At 35.0% G+C, this 19,356-nt stretch overlaps 1 protein-coding gene and 1 pseudogene across 1 annotated transcript; both read left to right on the top strand.

Annotated features, from left to right (window-relative positions):
* The first annotated feature begins 1,790 nt into the window (after window positions 1-1,790).
* LOC100245868 (ATP synthase subunit O, mitochondrial-like) lies at window positions 1,791-11,850 on the top strand (annotated as a pseudogene).
* Window positions 11,851-12,760: 910 nt separating this feature from the next.
* On the top strand, window positions 12,761-17,615 carry LOC100251009 (protein BOLA4, chloroplastic/mitochondrial). Its single transcript, XM_002264299.4, has 3 exons — window positions 12,761-13,242; window positions 14,775-14,842; window positions 17,186-17,615. Exons 1-3 carry the CDS (start codon window positions 12,979-12,981, stop codon window positions 17,337-17,339), a joined length of 486 nt encoding a protein of 161 aa, XP_002264335.1. The 5' UTR covers window positions 12,761-12,978; the 3' UTR covers window positions 17,340-17,615.
* The last annotated feature ends 1,741 nt before the right edge of the window (window positions 17,616-19,356 follow it).

Raw genomic sequence — 19,356 nt, 5'->3', positions numbered from 1 at the left:
ACAAGTGGGACAACAAGTCATCCCCCAACAATCTCTGTTAGCCGCCTGTAGGATAATGATTGTTCTGCCACCCTCTGAGCACTATCATGACTGCAAAAGTCAAAGAGTCTCCCCATTTTCTAAGTGATGGGGCTTCGGACACTATAAAAGGCCCCCCGACGACCTAGTCAAAAGGGGAGGTAAGCATTCCTTAGAAACGCCTAAGAATACCAAGATGTTGGACTGTCAAATTGACAAAAACTTCGAAGGGTGTGTTCGGACTACTTGTCCGAACATCTTTTGTAGGAGAATGAAAGGAATCATCGTTCTTAGTTGAAGGGGCGAGAATTTTAGGGAGCTATAGTGTCTCTAGGCCTTCCCCGCATCAACAGGCGATAACCTAGTCTTTTAAAGTATACGTCTTTTAAAGTATACGATTTCTTGGTTATTGAACTCATAAATTCCTTTCGATTAGGAAATGATCAAAGATGTTATTAACTTCAAATTATCTCAATATTTATAGCTTAAGCCCGCATTCTTAAACCTTTTTGCTACGTGAAATTAAAGTAAGATCCCATCGGTTCTATCTTGAACGAAATATTCCCTTACCTTTGATGAAGTAATAAAAAAAGATCATCGAATAGAGCTCTTACTCAAACCATCCCATATGCTAATATTTTTTTATATTTATCTCCTACACTTATTTATTTTAATTTAACACACCCTTTACTAAGGATTATTAAGTTTATAATTTCATTATTTTTATATTATATTTACTTATTCAACCGTTAATTTTAATTTGAAGTTTTTAATAGTGTATTGCATCAACTTAAAATTTTCATAACATAAAAACCTTTTAAATTGTCCAATAATAATTACTTCTATTAGTATAATTATTTTTATAATTAAAAATTAATTATTGAATATGAGATTTTATCCGATTTTCCATCTTTTTATGTCATTGTTATTTATTTTTTTTTTTTTATCAGATGAGAAATTGAACCAGCTAAATAATTTTGAATTTTTTAATTCAAAATTTACTAAATAATATTAAAAATAGCAACTTATATATATATATATATATATATATAAATGGTAATAAATTTGAATCACGTGCGCGTGTTAAAAACATACTCTCTTTGCTTTCCAACGTGTTCTGTCAATCGTCATTAAGCATCGATCGCTCGGTTTTGATCGTGGTTTTTTTATTTTGTTTGTTGGTTGAATTGTGAAGTCTTGGTATTAGGTTTTTGGTTTGGGTTGTTTTGATTTGCTGGAATTGAGAAGGCAGGAAGTGTTGAAATTGATGAATGATAGTTTTTCATTCATCCTTTCTTTGTTCATGTACAGAGTATATATAGAGGGTAATCACCATTCTAAGAATGGGAAATGATGATACAAGGAAAGAATAATATAAGAAAATAACAACTAATATCATAATATCTCAACTTTCCTAATATCTCAATATTCCTAATATCTCAATATTCATAATATCTTAACTTTCCTAATATCTAAACATTCCTAATATCTCAACACTCCCCCTCAAGTTGGTGCATAGATGTCACACATGCCCAACTTGTCTAAAATTTTTTAGAATACTTGACTTGAGACAACTTTGGTGAGGATATCAGCTAACCAATCTTGCTTTCCACCTTGGATCAACTAAGGCTTCCTGCACACTGTTAGGAATAACTACAGTAGATAATTGATTTACAAATAACTTATTTGATTCAGACCTTTGGCAGTGAAGGCTTTTTTATTCAAAGTGAAAACTTGTAATTCATCACTTCCATCATAGAAGGTCTTTGATAATGCACTCCAAATTTCTTGTGCGGTGGGTAAGCGTAAGTAACGCTTCATAATTTCTGGACTCATGGACATTAACAACCATCTCTTCACCTTTTGATTCTCAGCATACCATTTTTCATATCCATCTTCTGACTCTTTTGGTAGATTTGTCTTACCTCGGATATAGGAAAGTTTTTCCCGTTCGGCAATATGCATCTCCACGAGTTGTGACCAAACATCATAGTTTGATTCAGTCAAAATAATTCCTGGATTGAAAGTACCTTCAGATTGAAAAACAATAGTACTTTTTTCACTCATTTTTTTTTCTCTCGCAAAGGAGGGGCGATTGTTGGCCTTACGACAAAATATCCAGGATTTCAATTCCCTGGCTCTGATACCATGTTGAAATTGATAAATGATAGTTTTTCATTCATCCTTTCTTTGTTCATGTACAGAGTATATATAAAGGGTAATCACCATTCTAAGAATGGGAAATGATGATACAAGGAAAGAATAATATAAGGAAATAACAACTAATATCCTAATATCTCAACTTTTCTAATATCTCAATATTCATAATATCTTAACTTTCCTAATATCTAAACATTCCTAATATCTCAACAGGAAGTTCTTAGCCTCATTCACAGAGAACAAAGGAAGTGCAAACAAAATGGCGTTGTGCGGCGCGCATCAGATCATCAAGCCTCCCTTTTCTCTAGAAGCTTCTGAAATCCGGTTCGATCTCCACTCATGGATCGCCCGTTCAACGGTCGCTACTCTGCCCTGCTCTCAATTCTTCCGAGGTACTAAAAGGCAAAAACAAGAAAAAGTAAAAAGCATATTTTCATTTGTTTTCACTTCGTTGTGGCTTAAAGCGATCCAATTCTTCTGTTTTCTTTTGTTTTATCTGGCTTGAGTTTTTCTCCTCTCTGATCTTTTAGCTGTTTTTTTTTTTTTTTGTAGTTTTTCCTTAAATATTATGCTGTAGTCAGATAAATTGTTTTTCGTCTTTAATATGTTTGGTTGCCCAGAAAAACTTAGGAACACAGAAGAAAATAGAATTTTGAATCTCAAAATGCTGGGGCTAAGGACATGAAACCTCTACCCGCCAAATAGGGGAACGCAAAAGTCATTTCTGTGATTTTTATAATTAGTTTTTTCTTTAATTGAAAACTAATGGTCCTGGAAATGTATTTGCAAGCACATTTTTTTGAAAATTGTCTTCTGGGAATATCAAAACATTTTCCATGTAGATTTCTATTTCCATAATTTTTTGTTATAGTAGAGAAAAACCAAACAGAAACTACCCACTGTAACATCATGTTTGGTTCATGGGAACAGGGACGAGAATGAAATATTTTTATCCATTCCTATATTTTTTTGAATGGGAATGAATTTGATGATTTCAATTTTTGTATTTGGATGCATATACAAATATAAGGTTGGAATGAATATTTGTTCTGTTTTAATGTTAAGTAATGAAATGAAAATGAAAAAAAGAAATAAATTGACAATAATCCGTACATATTATTTAAAATAATATTTTCTTTTCTTTTTAAGAGAAACTCATAAATTAAAATAATTATTTTTTAAATTTATTTATTTAAAGAAGGAAACATCTTTGAGATCTTTTTCTACTAAATAATAAAAACCTATTTGGGCTTCTAATTTAAAAATAAAATTATTTTTAAAAATTAATATTATTGTTTGGTTGTTTTTCTTAAAAAACAATTTTTAAAAACAAAGTAATAAGTTTAATAATTTTTAAAAATAGTATTAGCAATTATTAAATAAATTATTATTTTTTATTTTTAACAAAATAAATCAATTATACTTTGATGAGAGGTTAATATCCTATTGTAGACCCTCATTTAGGCACGGGTCACTTTTTTTCTATTTGTTTTTGTAGATCACATTTTTAGCCAGATGTCACTATCCCAGCGGGCCACGTGTCACATCCTTAGTGACCATAAGGAATCAACCTCGCTTTTTGAAGCTGCAGTAGGACTTTGACACGTGGAGGAACTTTCTGGAGGGGGGTCCCGCAGGCCATTAGGGGGGCGCGGATGAGAGAGAAGGAAAGGTGGCTGTAGAAGGAGAGGTGCAGAAAAGGTGGCTACGACAGAGATCGTTGGAAAGGCAAATTCGGAAAAGGGGGGAAGGGACAACATTGGGAAGAAAGAGGATATCCAGAGAGAGCATTGAGGAAGAGAAAAGAGGAGGAGGAACAGAAATGGGGAGAGTTTAGCTTGAGAGGACTAGTGGAAAATAGGGATTCCTTGGCTGGTTGCTTGAGAGGAAGGATAGCTGTCCGATTTCTTGCCCACCTAGTTGGAGAGAGTTATTTTGAGGTACGTTTATTGTATATTATTCGTCAGCTTTTATTGGTGTGCTTTTCTACTTTGTTTTTATTGATTCTCGGATGATGATTGTTGATTGGGAGTGAATACGTTCATATTTTTGCTAATGGTTTTGTAGTGGTTTAGTTTGCTCTGGTTTTGATTTTTCATGAGATATTTTTGTAACCACGTTTTACTTTTCATTTGATACTCATTTAATCTTACCCACCATCATCTAAGTCTGTTGGTATGATATGAAGCATAGCTTATCGGGCTCATTTTCTCGTATCTACTCTTCGTGTTCTGTTTTGTCATCCTCCTCTGCTCTTGATATCCGTCCATGGTACGCATCCATTTTCTCATCCCTGCTTGAAGGAGATCCTAGGAAATCTGGAATAGTTGTCATGGCAGCAAAGCTCACCTCATCAGCATCCCCATACCCATTCTCGTTTATTATTCATCGTTTTATCCAACATGCCTATGCCCTCATCCATCACTCCACTCCTATTCCCATTTATCTTCATCATGCGTAAACCCCCACGCATCGCATACCGGGAGGTGATGTCTCAAGATGATATAGGAAGGAATTTGTGGAAAGAAGGGGAATTAATCACTACCATATTGTCACCTTTCATGCCCGTTTAACTCATCATCAATACCCATGTGTATGTGGGATCCTCCCTAAAAATTGCCGCGTGGCTCCCTCTCCCTTGGACATGCAGACAACCCCTTGCGACACGTGGCATCGCTCGTTCCACCCAGACGAAAATTCTCTCTCATTCCACCCGAATGTCTCACATCCAGAATTCTGTCCGGCCAACGTTCTACCTTATCCGGATGTCTCACATCCGGAATTCTTCTCCGTCGGCATTCCATCCGGATGCCTCACATCTGAAATTCTTCCCCCTCCCCCGACATTCCACCCGAACATCTCACATCCGAAATTCTTCTCCTTCGACATTCCACCCGGGTATCTCACATCCGGAATTCTATCTGACCGACGTTCCACCTTCTTCGGATATCTCACATCCGGAATTCTGTCCGATCGACGTTCAACCTTCCCCGGATATCTCGCATCCGGAATTCTGTCCCGCCGACGTTCCACCTTCTTCTTCATCCTTAGAGCATTTTCTTGAGGTTCCCAAGATCCCATTTTCAATAAATTTGGCCGCCATTTTCTTTTCGATGAGCAACTTTCGAATTTTTCATGATTTTAAAATGATTTAAAATAAGCATGAATTTAAATTCTGTAATTCTGAGTGATGGAGTTTACGGAATTAATTCATGCAAAATAAACGGGCTTTGGTGGGGGCCCTACATCAATAAATTTTCTTCAAAATAAAATGAATTTGAATGAAATATCATGCGCGCTATTGGTGATTTTTTCTGTTTGGTGATATGAGTGACATACTTTATGTTCATTACTATGCACTAACCCTATTTTGTGACAGTGCGTTGTCGTTTGCTGATCAGGTAGGCATCCACTTCCACTTTGGTTATTCTCTATGCATATTCTGATACTCATATGTGCATGATAGATTCGGGTACCCATTAATTTCCTTATTAGATGCCATGATTGCTTCATTTTATTAGTAGAGACCCGTTTTAGGGACTTAGAGGGGTGCTACGGTCTTCACTGTACCTTCTCGATAAGTAACCTGACCCCTGAACTCGATCCGGTTTTTTCGTAGACCGACCTTTTCCAAAACAAAGAGTCACACTTAGAGTTTTTCTTTCTTATTTTGTTTACCCTTTAAAAATAAAACAAAAATAAGTGGCGACTCCAAGTCATTTTTTTTAACCGATTAAATCATTTTTTCAAAATAAAAATCGAGCTCACCATCGAGTGGGGAACGCATGAGCACGAAATGCGGGGTCCACACCTATTTATAAAAATATATATATAATTTATGATTTTATCATAATATTATTAAAAATTACTATTTTTAATTCATTTGTAATTACAAAATTGTTTTTTGAATTAAATTTATTTTATATTATATAAATTGAATTTACAATTTGTTTTTTACAAAATCAAAATAAAAAATTATTTTTAAAAACAACTTATCCAAATAAAGTATTCAATCTTTTAATTTTTGGAATGCTTATACTAGGAAATCAAAATACCTCCTGAAATCTACTTTTAAGTGAGATTTTATTTTTTAGAATCATTCTTGGTTCTATTTTCATTATCACTTAAATTATCCAAATATGAGAATGGAAGAGAAAAGGAATTAAATACTCGTTCCACTCCTCCTTCTCATTACCAAACATGGCATAAAAGTTTTCTGCTTTTAATTCTTCTACTTTTTGTGTTATGTAGCATATTTTTCTAAGGCTGTGCAGTAACTGCCAGTTATTCCAACTAATAGGTTGAGTAGGATATGATCTTCTGACATGCCATGTGCAATTTTTTTGTTAAAAGCATCCCTGGTGTGATTATTTTGTGGAATAATATTCAAAGACCTTTTACGAATCATATATCTACTTTTCTGTTTATTCGCTTCATTTCTTTGTCCTGTCTGATTTTTATCCACGTTATTCATACAGTTCTCAAGGAATCATGCCACTGCATCAGGAGCAAAGGAACGGAAAGTTAAGGTAACTTTTTCCACTGGGAGAAACTTGACTTAAAAGCTTTGATACACAACTATTGGGCACTGTCTTGATTTGAAAATTTGAGTTGTACCATCAAAATCCCATTGGTGGAACCGCCATCTTCAAGATGGTTGGGAGGACTTGTGTGCCAAACTGCTCTTTTTGGGTCACTAAAACATTATGAATCAGTATGTGTCGTTATGCATGCCTATCAGTATATGTAGGAAGTTAATTCATTGGCAATTGTTTAAAAACAGTTTTGAGGGGACCCGGTCAACCCAAATGGGTGGTAGTGATTTAGAAGGGATTTGAAACTTTTTGGACTCCATTTGGATCTTCAAAAGTTTGACAACAAAGGTAGGCAAGAGATAAGTAAAGGCAATAAAAAAGGAAGGACAAAGGAAAGAAAATAAAAAGGCACTTACAAATCTGAACAAAACAATTTTTCTTGACCCTGTCTCCACTGTTTTTGTTTCTTAAATTGAGAATGAAGAGTCCAAAAATGTGTATGTTTTCAAATAATTTTCATCATGTTTCATGTTTGCTAGCATAACTAAACAAGAGAAATTGGAATTCTCTTCTATTTTCTTTTTATTTCTTAAGTAATCGCCTAGATCCAAACAAAGATTTGAAGTCACAGATGGGATGTTCTACAGTGTTTTTTTTCCTCTTCCTCTTTTTCCTGGGCGCATGTAAGGTTTAATTTGTTGAATTGTTACCATCAGTTTACTGTGCACTGTCTCTGTTACGTATAGGAGGAGTTATTTATTTATTTATTTAAAAATTTCAGATAGTATCAGCTATTCAATATTTGAATTGCAACATACATGCTGGAAACTTACTCTTTGAGGGAAGCATGCTTGGAGACTAATTCATTGACACTTTTGGACTTCACACAGCTTTTTCCAACTTCGTGCTTCTAAAATTTTAAACTCTCCAACAATCTGAATTGTGTTAACAGGTTTTTAGCTTATTGGATGCTTGTTTCTTTGACAATCATCATTAAGACTAGTTAGCTAATCATTCTGAATTTAGCCATGAACCAATGAGCCATTAAGCCCATGATCTGAAAACCGATTCAGGTCAATATCTACTATGCAACACATGTTTTTTCAAGAGTGATCCCTCTTTATCTGCTGAATCCTGGTCATGGATGCTACTGAGTTCCTAGCTTCTCCCTTTTTTTGAATCATGTATATTTTACTTTTGTCTTGAACTTTTTGCACTCCACATTTGATAATGGTGACTAGGATTTTGAATTGCATAAAGGCTAGTAGGTGTCAAGGACTTGGTACATGGTTACAACATTCTAACTCTTGTATCAAATATTTATTAATTATTACATTTGATGGAGTGGATGATGCAGAGAATTTTCCTTCTTTTACAACCCCTTGATGGAAGTTTTCCATCTGAAAATGGAGATGGATCAGAATTTTCTGCCATGCAAACTTGTGATGGATATCTAAATGTCAAATTGGAGGGTGCTTCTGGCAGTTAAGAGAGATTTAGTGCTGTGAAAGTAGTTTTGGAAATTGAGAAATATATGTTTAAATGTCAAGTTGATCAATTTATCTACTACCTCTGGATCATGTGGACTAATTGTTAAGGTCTTGCTCTTCATAAATTTGTGGCTCAAAGCCTCTCTATTTGATTTTGATAGATAAGTCTTTTGCTTGGAGGGAACTATTTGAGGTGAGGAAACTAGAGCTTGTGAAGGAAAATGTTGAAGACCCAAGTGTAGTGCTTGGTATACTGATCAAGGCAGCAGATGGACTGTAGAAAGCAGTGCAACAATCCAGGTATCTAAGGTGGGTTTGGAGCCTCTTTGTACTTGGATATGTAGGAAGGAGATTTTTAGGAGACATGTATTGCTTGTCTCCACCAGAGTATGGCCAAATTCTCGTTTTGATGCTTTGAAAATTCTCATCAAAATTTTGAGTTCCAGGATTTTTGTTAGAAATAGATGATCAAAATCATTCTTGATTAGCAATCCAGAAAAATCACTGTTTTGATCGGAGGAACCTTGTTCATGAAATAAATTAGGAGAGGCGGCCTTCATGCATGGTGGTAGTCAAAGATATTTAGCATTTTGAGTCTATTCATTGAAAAGCTATATCATTAAGTTTATATGGGATGCAACCCATTTTGAGTAGTCCATGTGTGAAGAAGGATTAATTTTTACCTCCCCATTCCTCACCTTGGTACTCAAAGTTTATGGGAGGTATGGGGGTGGGCAAGGGTGGGAGGCAGACCGGGGTGCTTGACATCCCGGTAGGAAAGTTAGGGACAACTTTGTATACTTTGTATCTGGAGTACTTATGAATGACTTGCAGATTCCAGTTTCCCCTTTTGTAATGTCTTTATGCTTCAAATGTTGCTTTTTGGCACAGGGCATGAGTATCTATATCTTTTCCATCCTCTTTTGCAGGTTGTCTAGCTTAAAGATGTAGAGATCGTTGCAATCATCAATAATCAAACCTTACAATGTATCTCGGTTCTCATTTGTTTTAATCTTGTTCTGTTCCTTCTCAATGAAATTTCAGGTACCTTTGCCTTTGTTTGGGGGCTCTGGAAACTATGTCTCTGCTTTGTACATCTCTGCAGTAAAAGCTAATGCACTGCACATTGTTGAGTCTGAGATTGTTGACTTTGTTGAAGCTTCAAATAGAAGTAAGAAATTTTCTGAGTTCATGAAGAACTTGTCAGTGCCTAGGGATGCAAGAGTGAAGGCTGTAGCTGCAATTTTGTCTGAAACTAAATTCTCAGATGTTACAAAGAACTTCTTGGGTATGATAAGCTTGTCATGGTCATTTTGTTTGTTGTGTGGAAGAATTTGGAGAAGTGAAGCTTTGTTTTTACCCCTCCTTCTTGGCCTTTCTTACCTAAATTGATAGACCTCTGTACAGGTTCTTTTAGTTCATGGGATAGTCCTCAAACCGAGAGAAACTATGCTTATTCTAATCAATCATGAATCATTATCATTATCATTATTATTATTATTTTTTGTTGCTATTGTTGTTTTTGTATTGTATGTTTAAACAAGTATTGTATGTTTTTTAGTAACTGGTTTCCTAGTTGATTTGTTTATTCTTGGCCTTTGCTTTACACTAAATTTATTTGCTTGGCTGTCTAATTTTAGTACCTCTTTTATTTCTTTTTCCTTTTAAATTAATAATGTTTCATCTGTGCTAGTTGTTTTTGGCTGAGAATGGAAGACTAAGGAACTTAGAAAGTACAGTCAAAATTTTTTGGAGTTAGCCATGGCCCACCAGGGAGAAGTTAAAGCTGTTGTGACATCTGTAATTGTAAGTTTCTCTGCTTTGAACTTTCTGTCACTTGTAAATAAATGGTGCTTTTATTTTTTTTCCTTCTCTCTCTCTTTTGAGGCCTATAAAACTCTGTCGATCTTGGAATATTACTAGCACATGGTTAACATGAATTTTTATGGTGATGGTTTCTACATGATTGCAACAAAGCTGTTGTTGGTCATCTTTGATACAACTTTGATTCCTTAATTTCCATTCATGCTATATCTACAGGCCTTTCTCCATTACGGAAGGTTTTAGTGCCATGCATAGATATTCTGATATCAGTGCTCCATATATTATGCTGTAGGTTTTCTTTCTAAAGTGCCCAATCTTCGGCTCGAAATATGTAGTTTTCTTCACTTCCTTGTAGCTTTATTTACTTTGTCTATTACTATCTTCTTTGCTTTGGTATGTCACGTTCTTACTGGACAGATGCTAATCGGGTTGGTAGATCTGTGAGCATAACAAACCCTAAACCTGCGTTCATCGTCTGAATAGATTCAGTGCTTAAACCTTGGTCACATGGACATGTCAGACCATGAGGAACACACATCCACACACAGAGAAACAAGGGTTTTGGGTGTGGAATTGTGTCTGATGCGCCTATCTGTTAAATATGTTGTATCCGAGGCGTTCCAGCAAAGAAAGAGAACAAATTCCTTGACCTCACATTGGGCTTTCATACCTACAAACTTCAATTTGGCCTAAACAAATTTAATACCTTAACAACTAGATTCCTACAATAGTCACTTGTGCTCTAGATCATGTGATCCCAAACCAACAATTGTTAGAAGATTTAGGTCAAATTTTGCCAGCTTGAATAATAACCTGAGAGAGGAAACTGTTTCCTACTAAATTGTTGGATAGTGCTACTTGATTGATGGATACCGTTATTGACATATGACACTGGTATGCATGCCAGGTTTCTGGTTTGAAAAATAAAACTCTTTGACATTATATTTATAAAAATTTGTTAGATTCATATGCCTTAGTTCTTTTTACTCAAGTTAGATGCCCTAGGAAAAACAAAAAAACTGAAGTGGATTAAGTATTTTCTTTCTCCAAATTCTTCTGTGCCCTGCTTGCAAATATAATCCTTGGACTTTAAAAAAAAATGAAACAAAATGTGTTGTGTCTGATAAATTCTTCCTGGTTGACGGATTTTGTCAAAGGCTGTTTTCTGCTCTTTTCTTGTACCAGCCCCTTCCCCCACAAGAGGAGAAAGAACTGAAGGAGACACTGCAGGATATAATCGGCCATGGGAAGAAGGTGAAGCTTGAGCAGAGGTATGAAGTATATTGCCCTTAACTTATTCTATGGGAAAAAGCCTTATTGGTATAATGTAAGCAATTCTAATTCTCCCGTTTATACATGTATAATATGATATGCCAGATTGATCCCAGTATTCTTGGTGGAATTCGATCAGAAGATGTTTGATATGTCCATAAAGACCAGAGCAAGAGAGATGGAGAGGTTCCTGCGTGACCCCATCAATTTTGATAGCCTCTAAATAGAAGTCCTTTCTCCCCTTTCAGGTTTAACTTGTTCCATCAGTTGCCATGGATGCTCTTTAAGAAAGGAAAAACAAATTTCTATGGTTCTTTTTTGGCTTAGGTTGCCATCTATGTGTTGACAAATAAAAGCAACCTTATATGCGCATTTGTTGGGGACAAACCTTGATGAGATAAACCACTCCTTTTTTAAGCGTGAGTTTTCACATTCAAGGTCATCAATTTGCTCAAGTATTGTTCTCAAAAGTGCAGATGAACATTTGAGTAAAGGTTGTAGTGACTAATAGCCATTTGGCTAATTTGTTTATGTTCATTGTTCATTTTACGAAGTTGATAAGACCGAGCCTAGGCTGCATCAGGTGTGCTGGAGGTGGTGGGTGGTGAACAACTTCGTAGGTCCGGAAATTCCCCAACTTTTCTAGATTAAGAGTCTGTTTGATAGTAATTTTAGGAAGAGTCATTTACCTTTCTAATAAATTTTTTTTTATCAAAGTATTGTTTTTCGAGTACCAAAAAAACTAATAGTATGTTTGATAGTTATTATAGAAAGTACTTCTATTCTTTGTAATACTTGAAAATTTTTATCTTTTGAATGTTAAAGGAGTTAAAAAATATTTCCTAAAATCATTGTGAAACAAATTTGTGTTTGGTAGTGATTTTATAAAGTGTTTCTAACCCTTCTAATACTTAAAAAAAAAAAAAAAATTTAAGTATAAGAAAAGGTAAAAACACTTTTTAAAATTATTGTCAAATATTTCCTAAAATCAATATTAAACAACCTTTAAAAGCAAAGTTAAGACCGCGTTTGATAACATTTTAAAAAATACTTCATAGTATGTTTAAATTTAAAAATAAAATATTCTCCCTAAAATTTATTGTTTACTTTTTGCCAATTTTTAAAACATTAAAAAAAAAACTTGAAAATATCTTAAATTTGATAAAAAAATTCATAGACAAATTTTTAAAACAATTCAAAATTTGTTATACATATTTTTGAATTAGAAAACAATTTTTTGTTTTCTTGAATCCAATAATAGATTCCAAATAGGTTAGAGTGTGTTATAAATTAAATTTTGTCTTAATAAAAATTAACTACATTTATTTATTTATAAATTATATTTACCTTTTAATATAATTAATATTTTAAAAACAAAAATTTTAAAATAATTAAAAAAAATCAAATAGACATGATAATGTAAGCACACACGGTGTATGGACAAACAAAGGGGAGGAGAATAAAAAAGCAACACCCCCCAGGTTAGAAAGCTCAGCCAATCAATATCCAGACGGCTTGACCCGTCTTGAACCCGTCCTATAGCCCACACTTGGTTTGTAGTTTGTACCCATCGGGATACCCGGCCTGGCCGGTCCGGTCCGATCCAATGAAGTCGTGGCCCAAATTGCATTTATTTTATTATTTATAAATAAGAGTTGCAGTGGAGAAATTATCCGAAAATGGCGAAGACGCTAGCGATTCGTCCCTACCTGCACTCAATCTCTCGAGTCAGACTCTTTCGCGGCCCTCTCCCCATTTTCCAATCCTCCAACCTCTCTTTTCTCCCTCAGCATCGTCTCGGCGATGGTTTCCAGAAGAGGCAGCGGCTTCAAATTCGAGATCCTAAATTCATGATGGTGGTGCAGAGATTCACTACTCGAGCCACTCATGTAAACGATCCTGGCTCAATCGACTCCCCTCTAATGCAGTCCATGGAGAATAAGGTAACAATTTTTTTTCTTTCTATTTGTGGTTGGTTTTGTGTGGAAAGTTTACGTTATGTTTAATGCGTAAGGGTTGTCTTGGATGTTGCTCTGTTCTCACTTGGGATGCTGAGTTAGTCTGAAATGGGAAATTAGAGGAAAGAAAATAGAGGGGAGAAAGTGGAAGGAAAGACGGTGAAGAAAATGGTACATTGGTTTGAAACTAAATGAATTTGGAGCAAATTAATTTTGGGGCTGGTTTGGATGTAGAAAGTTTGTGACAATGTAGGAGGGAAATAATATACAAGGAAAGAAGAAAATATAGGTTTAAATGCTTCTCCGAATCGGGAAATGTTAAATATATTTGCCTGATCCCTCTATACCGCCTTTTTTATTTTCAAATAAAAGGTTTGTTACACCATCGCAAACTCTAACTCTGAATCCCCTTTCTCTTAAGAGAAAATGGAGGAGAATGAGAGTTTACAATTAGGGTTTTGGGTGGATGTATGGTCAAGAAGGAGAAGAGGGCATTTTTGCCCTTGCACGTAACCTTTTATTTGAAAAAAAAAAAAAAGAAGGAAAATAGGTTGGTGTAGAGAGAGATTAGGCTACTGTATCTAATGTTTCCCCTCCAAATTTTACTGATAGTTTTAATAGCTTCCCCCCTTATTTCTTTCTATTTTTCTCATAATTTCAAAATATTTAAATTTATAAATAATTTTCATTATTTTTATTTTCCTCGGTGTTTTTCTGGATGGTAAACCAAAGATCCTAGATTTCCCCCTTTTTGTGATCCAAACATAGGAATTTCTTATTTTCTTTCTTAAAAATGAAAGAACTTGAAAATGATGATGATGATGATGATGATGATGATGATGATGATAATAATAAAAGCACATGAAAGTCGCTTCTTTAGCGTCTCTTTATCAATACATATATCACTTACTGATCAAAAAAAAAAATAATAAAAGCACATGAATTCTAGTAGCTTTCATTATTTAGACTAGGAAATGAGTAGATTTTTTGTTCCTAGCTTTTGCATAGACCAGCATAAATCCTACTCAAGGTTGCTTTTGCTTAAGCAGTTATAAATACGGTTGATAGGTTGACAGGTTGACTGATATCTGCTCTCTTGTGCCTCAGCCTTTTTCCTTAGTGTTTGTATTGCTACAGTCAGTCATAGGATAAAATCAAGCTTAAAGTAGTTTGATCCTTTGTGCTGATACATTTTTATTGCTTAATCATCACGTTTTCAACCAAATTATCCAAGGATTCTAGCAGCATACTGCTCTATTATCAAATTTTTGAGAGGTTTGCCTGAAAATGAACCTGAAAATGAACCTTTCTTCAATAAGTTTTTTCTGAGTTTTTTGTCTGCATTTGTGCAATTATTTTACTTTGTGCCATCACTTTTTATTTTCTTTATTTTTTATTTTTTGTCTTCAAGTTGATTCTTATTGTCTGCTGTTGTTGATATAAGGGTTCCCATGTTCTTTCTACCAGATGTGATTTCCGGTCCTTATTTACAATATCTCTAAAATGTGCTTCAACAGATTAAGGAACATCTAAATGCAGAATCAGTCTCTGTAAAAGATGCTTATGGGGATGGCCGACATGTCAGGTAAAGTTGTATTCTCATCAGTACTATGTTAAATGACAAGTGAAGTAAATGGGTTCTGATTACTGAAGTGCCCTTTTTAGGCTAGTTTTTATCTTTCCCCCTCCTTTGGTGTTTGGTGCTCCATTGCTTAATTGTTAACCAAAAAATTGTGGTATTGGGATGGTGATTCCTAGTAAGTGCTTGTTTATGTCACTGTGACTTCTCTGAAGTAGTGCTTAGTAAAGGAAAGTATAAAGAAAGGCAAAATACCCTACAAACCTGGACTTGGACTCCAAATAATTGGGATAAGGCATGCTAATAGGCTACAATAGCAACAAGTCGCCATAAAGAAAGGGGAAGAATGGTGAGAGATGAATTGAGGGCTTAATTCATGATGAAGTGGGATAAGGTATGTTGATTTAAATTTTGAATTTGTTTGTGTATCTATTAATCCTACAAATGGTGATTAGTCATGTTGTATTAAGATAAGAGTACTTTTAAAATTTGCCCAACCTAAACCTGGTAGTCTATAATCATGTCGAGACTCTTCAACATGAATTATCCATTTATTAAATAGTTAGCACAACACCATCCATGTTAGTAAAATTGGGATAGATTACATGTTGAACCACATGGGCCATTAACTTGCTTGAGTTGACAAGTATAAGCAAAATGGAGCATTCAAATTCTACTGTCATTGGGTCTTTTAAGTATGATCCAGAAAAGAAGGTTCACCAGACCAGAATTGTCTGGTTTTTTCAAAAGTCAAGATGATCTAAGTTTGTCTTTCTATCTACTCTTGGTCCATTCAAATGCTGCTGTAATTGGGTTTTTTTTTTTAAGTACTTAAAAAACACGACTGTCAAATATGTTAACTCCTATATTGCAATTATCTTAAAAAATCAATGAGTCTTGATAAATATGAATATGAATATGGCACAATAAAAACTTGAGTATTTGAACTATCAGCAAAATAAATAAATTATTTTTTACCTTTATTAACATGGCATCACTATATTATAATTATTTGAAAAATTAGTGAGGCTTAATAAATATGAATATGAGATACTTATAAAAAATAAATAAATAAAAATATGAGATACAGTTACTGATGAAAAGTATGACTGGAGTATTTGAATATGAATAGATGTTCTGTTTGTTTATAAAAAAGAAAGACTGTAATCACAGACTACTATTTGAGATATCAACAATGAATAATTCATATTTTACCTTTACAACATCCATGCATTAAGTGGAATAATTATCACATTTATGGGATTGTGGTAAAGGGTTGAACCTGGAACCTCCTACAAACCCTCCCCAACCCTTTACCACTTGAGCCAAGCCTCATGGGCATGCCTACACTTTGCTTTTTGTTATCACCTAAAGGTAGCATTTTAGACATTTCCCAAACTAATAATGTACTTCTAAAATGAATAGAATTTGCTGCAGTTGATAGGTGTGCAAGGGACACTATTTCTTACCATACTTTTTCACCTCTATCAGACCTGTATTTTCTCCAATCAGTAATTATTGTAGCATTGATGTATCTTTAATTCAATATGGATGGATGTATCCCACCCTTTCTGATAAGAGCCTGATCTACAATCAACCTACAGTTGTTTGCACAAGTGTTATGAAGAAGTAAAAGGAAATTGAGTGTGATGATGATCATATCATCATTAATTTACACTTTTGGGTTGAATGTTGATTAAGCGTAGATTTGGGATTGATTTTACCTCGTGAGCTTATGATGGAGTTCTAGGCAAATGGCAGGGAGTCCTGCTGATGCAAGTTTAATCTTGTTTAAAATGTCTCAAAAGCTCTTGCAAATTTGCTGCTGCAATAATACAGCATGCTATGAATTCCTATAGGCCATTCTTTTTTTCTTTTTGTTCTTTAGAAATTCGATTTCAGAAGTGGGATTTAAACCAGCATAACATTGTGAAGTCTGCACAGGCTGATTTTTCAAATATTTTAGGCAGCCATAGATTGGAGGTGGCATCCAGGCTAGATTTTTTAAAGCTTAAATTGAGATTAGTAGGTGGTGATATACTGTAAGTGGCATTACTAGCTACCACTGTTGTAGTGACATAACTAGTAGCCAAGATATCAAATATGCAGAAAAAAGGTTGTCTCATATGTTATCTTCATGTAGGATGCTTCAGATCCACCTGCCTTTATGATCTGAAGCATGTGCTTAATTCACTCTGTACCTGCATCACTCTGTTCTTTTGTCTTTTCATTACAATAGAAGATCTTATTGGTTGTGTCATAGCATTCATGCCTTTAAGATTTTTGTTACTTATCCATGTTTGGTACTTATAGTTACTAAAATTGAGTTCACTGCAATGAAATTTGCAGCATTGATGTTATCTCATCAGCTTTTGAGGGACAATCTGCTGTCAATAGGCAGAGGATGGTGTACAAAGCCATATGGGAGGAACTTCAGAGCACTGTGCATGCAGTTGACCAGATGAGTACCAGAACCCCCACCGAAGCAGCAGCAAAGAAGTGATGGGGCGTTGCTTGAAAGCATGAGAATTAGAACCCACACTCCCTCTAATGAATTTCAAATGCATGAGAACTAGAACCTCTAATGAATTCCTTTCTAGATCTCAAGAAAATAAACCTATTTTGCATGCTAAATTTTTTCTTCTCTTTCTTTTTCTACTTCTTTTTCCTACTAGCTCTCTTCCTTCCTTTGTGTACTTCATTTATCTGATTTGCAACTGGCGAAAGTCATTCAACTACTTGAAGGAGCATGACCACCAATGGGTATCTTTCTTTTTTTTGTTCTTTTCCTATTAATATGTTTTGTTTTATTATAGTGCATTATATGGCTGTTGCAGAGACGCTTCACATAATGGTATGATATATAAATATTTCCAAAACTGTATGTGTATTCATAAGAAGCATTTAGTGAGCTTTCTCAATTATATAGAAGTAATAAGGAAGAAAATAAGAGCAGGTGCAGTTGTTTCAAAAATGCTATTCTTGTGAAATATTTTGCAGATACATTAGCTGCTATGGGTTTAGTTTTGTGCAAAATCAAGGCATTTTTTTTTTTATGAGAATCTGCTTGCAAATCTATTCAAGAAGGTATTCATGATGAGTAGCATCTTCTGATTACTTTAGCTGGTTGAGATATTAGCTGTGCATTATGGATTATTGTTTACTACTATTTGGATGACTTTGGTTGCTTTGATCAGTACTTTTCTTGTTCTTACTCTTCAAATGTAGCAGCGAGAAAATGAAAGGTAGAATCAAAATTTCAAATCTTAGTGATAGTGTGCCTCATGAGAAAGCTTAAACTTTCAATGATTATGTGTACTACAATCATCTGGAAGTCAAAGTGAGTTCTCTTGCAATTTAATAATATAGAATATACCTCTGCTGTTCACATTTGTAATATTGTACCTATATAAACATGCTGTTCTGCACTGGAATATGGATTTCATGAACCCTTTTTTTGTTTTTTGTTTTGTTTCTTTTCTTCTTTTTGGGTTGAAAAATCTGTTTTGGCTATGGAATTCTGGTTCAATTTGGGTTATGAAACATCCTATCTGTTTACCTTGTTCTTTTGTAGGCTCCATAAGTAAGAAAAAACCAGGGGAGGAAACAACTAGAGGGAAAAAGTGGGGAAAACAAAGAAGGAAACGTATTATTGATCTTGTGGCCCCTGTGGTATGGCTTAGAAGTAGAGTCCTCTGGCAATGAACCAGAGTCCCAAGTTCAAGCCTCTCTAGCATTCAAGTGGTGTAGGATAGTAGGGTGAACCACCCATATGACCTGTATTTGCTTCCCTGGAGTGCATGGCGCCAAAACAATGAACAAGTAACCTGTAATATGGTGTGAAGGCCTTTAATTGAAGTCAAAACACAACTCATCTGTTTCCTCCTCTTTCATCATTGATCCTATAAGCTTATGGTTCCTACTTAGTAAGAATAGTTGTTGAATTTGTAAAATAGGATACTTCATGTTGTGTTAGGACTTATCTGTTTGTTGTTTGTGAAAGTATCCACCTTTGATTAGGTGCATTTTGGTAGCAGAGGAAGAAGTACCAAGTAGAGACCAATAGTAATGCTACTTTATCCAGGGAGAGCAAGAGCACTGACGGAGGAAAATTCATAACAACCATATGATTAGCAACTAGGGTAACTAAAAACTGGTTTTTGGTGTCTCTGTTGAGAGTGATCACTGATCAGTCTTTCTCACTGGCTGCAGCAGTGGCAGAAGTGGGAGGACCTTCATTTTTGAAAACTTCATTGTGCCGCTTTGATGGGCCAGAAGGGGGGACTGGTTCACCTTTAGGAAAGAAACCAAACCTTGCAACCTTAGGACCATAGCTGCAGCCACCACTCGTGAGTTCTCTATTATCCTTCTTGTTGATGATGAAGTTTCTGTTAATGCCTGGGTGCAGGTGGAGCAGGAGGAGGAGAAAAGCAATGAGCTTGAAGTAGTATGGAGAAGGCATGGCTGAATGAGGGAATGGTTTTGAGGGAAGGAGGATGAGAAAGAGAAGACAAGGGTTG

This window comes from Vitis vinifera, chromosome 16 (assembly GCF_030704535.1).
Source record: "Vitis vinifera cultivar Pinot Noir 40024 chromosome 16, ASM3070453v1".
NCBI lineage: Eukaryota > Viridiplantae > Streptophyta > Magnoliopsida > Vitales > Vitaceae > Vitis > Vitis vinifera.
This window is presented reverse-complemented; position numbering and strand designations above follow the sequence as displayed.

What these genes read in the sequence shown, in the direction of transcription:
- LOC100251009 (XM_002264299.4), top strand. Translation starts at nt 12,979, where the DNA reads ATGGCGAAGACGCTAGCGATTCGTCCCTACCTGCACTCAATCTCTCGA. An exon ending in TGCAGTCCATGGAGAATAAG is followed by an intron (nt 13,243 to 14,774) that starts GTAACAATTTTT and finishes GTGCTTCAACAG; the next exon opens with ATTAAGGAACATCTAAATGC. An exon ending in GGGGATGGCCGACATGTCAG is followed by an intron (nt 14,843 to 17,185) that starts GTAAAGTTGTAT and finishes TGAAATTTGCAG; the next exon opens with CATTGATGTTATCTCATCAG.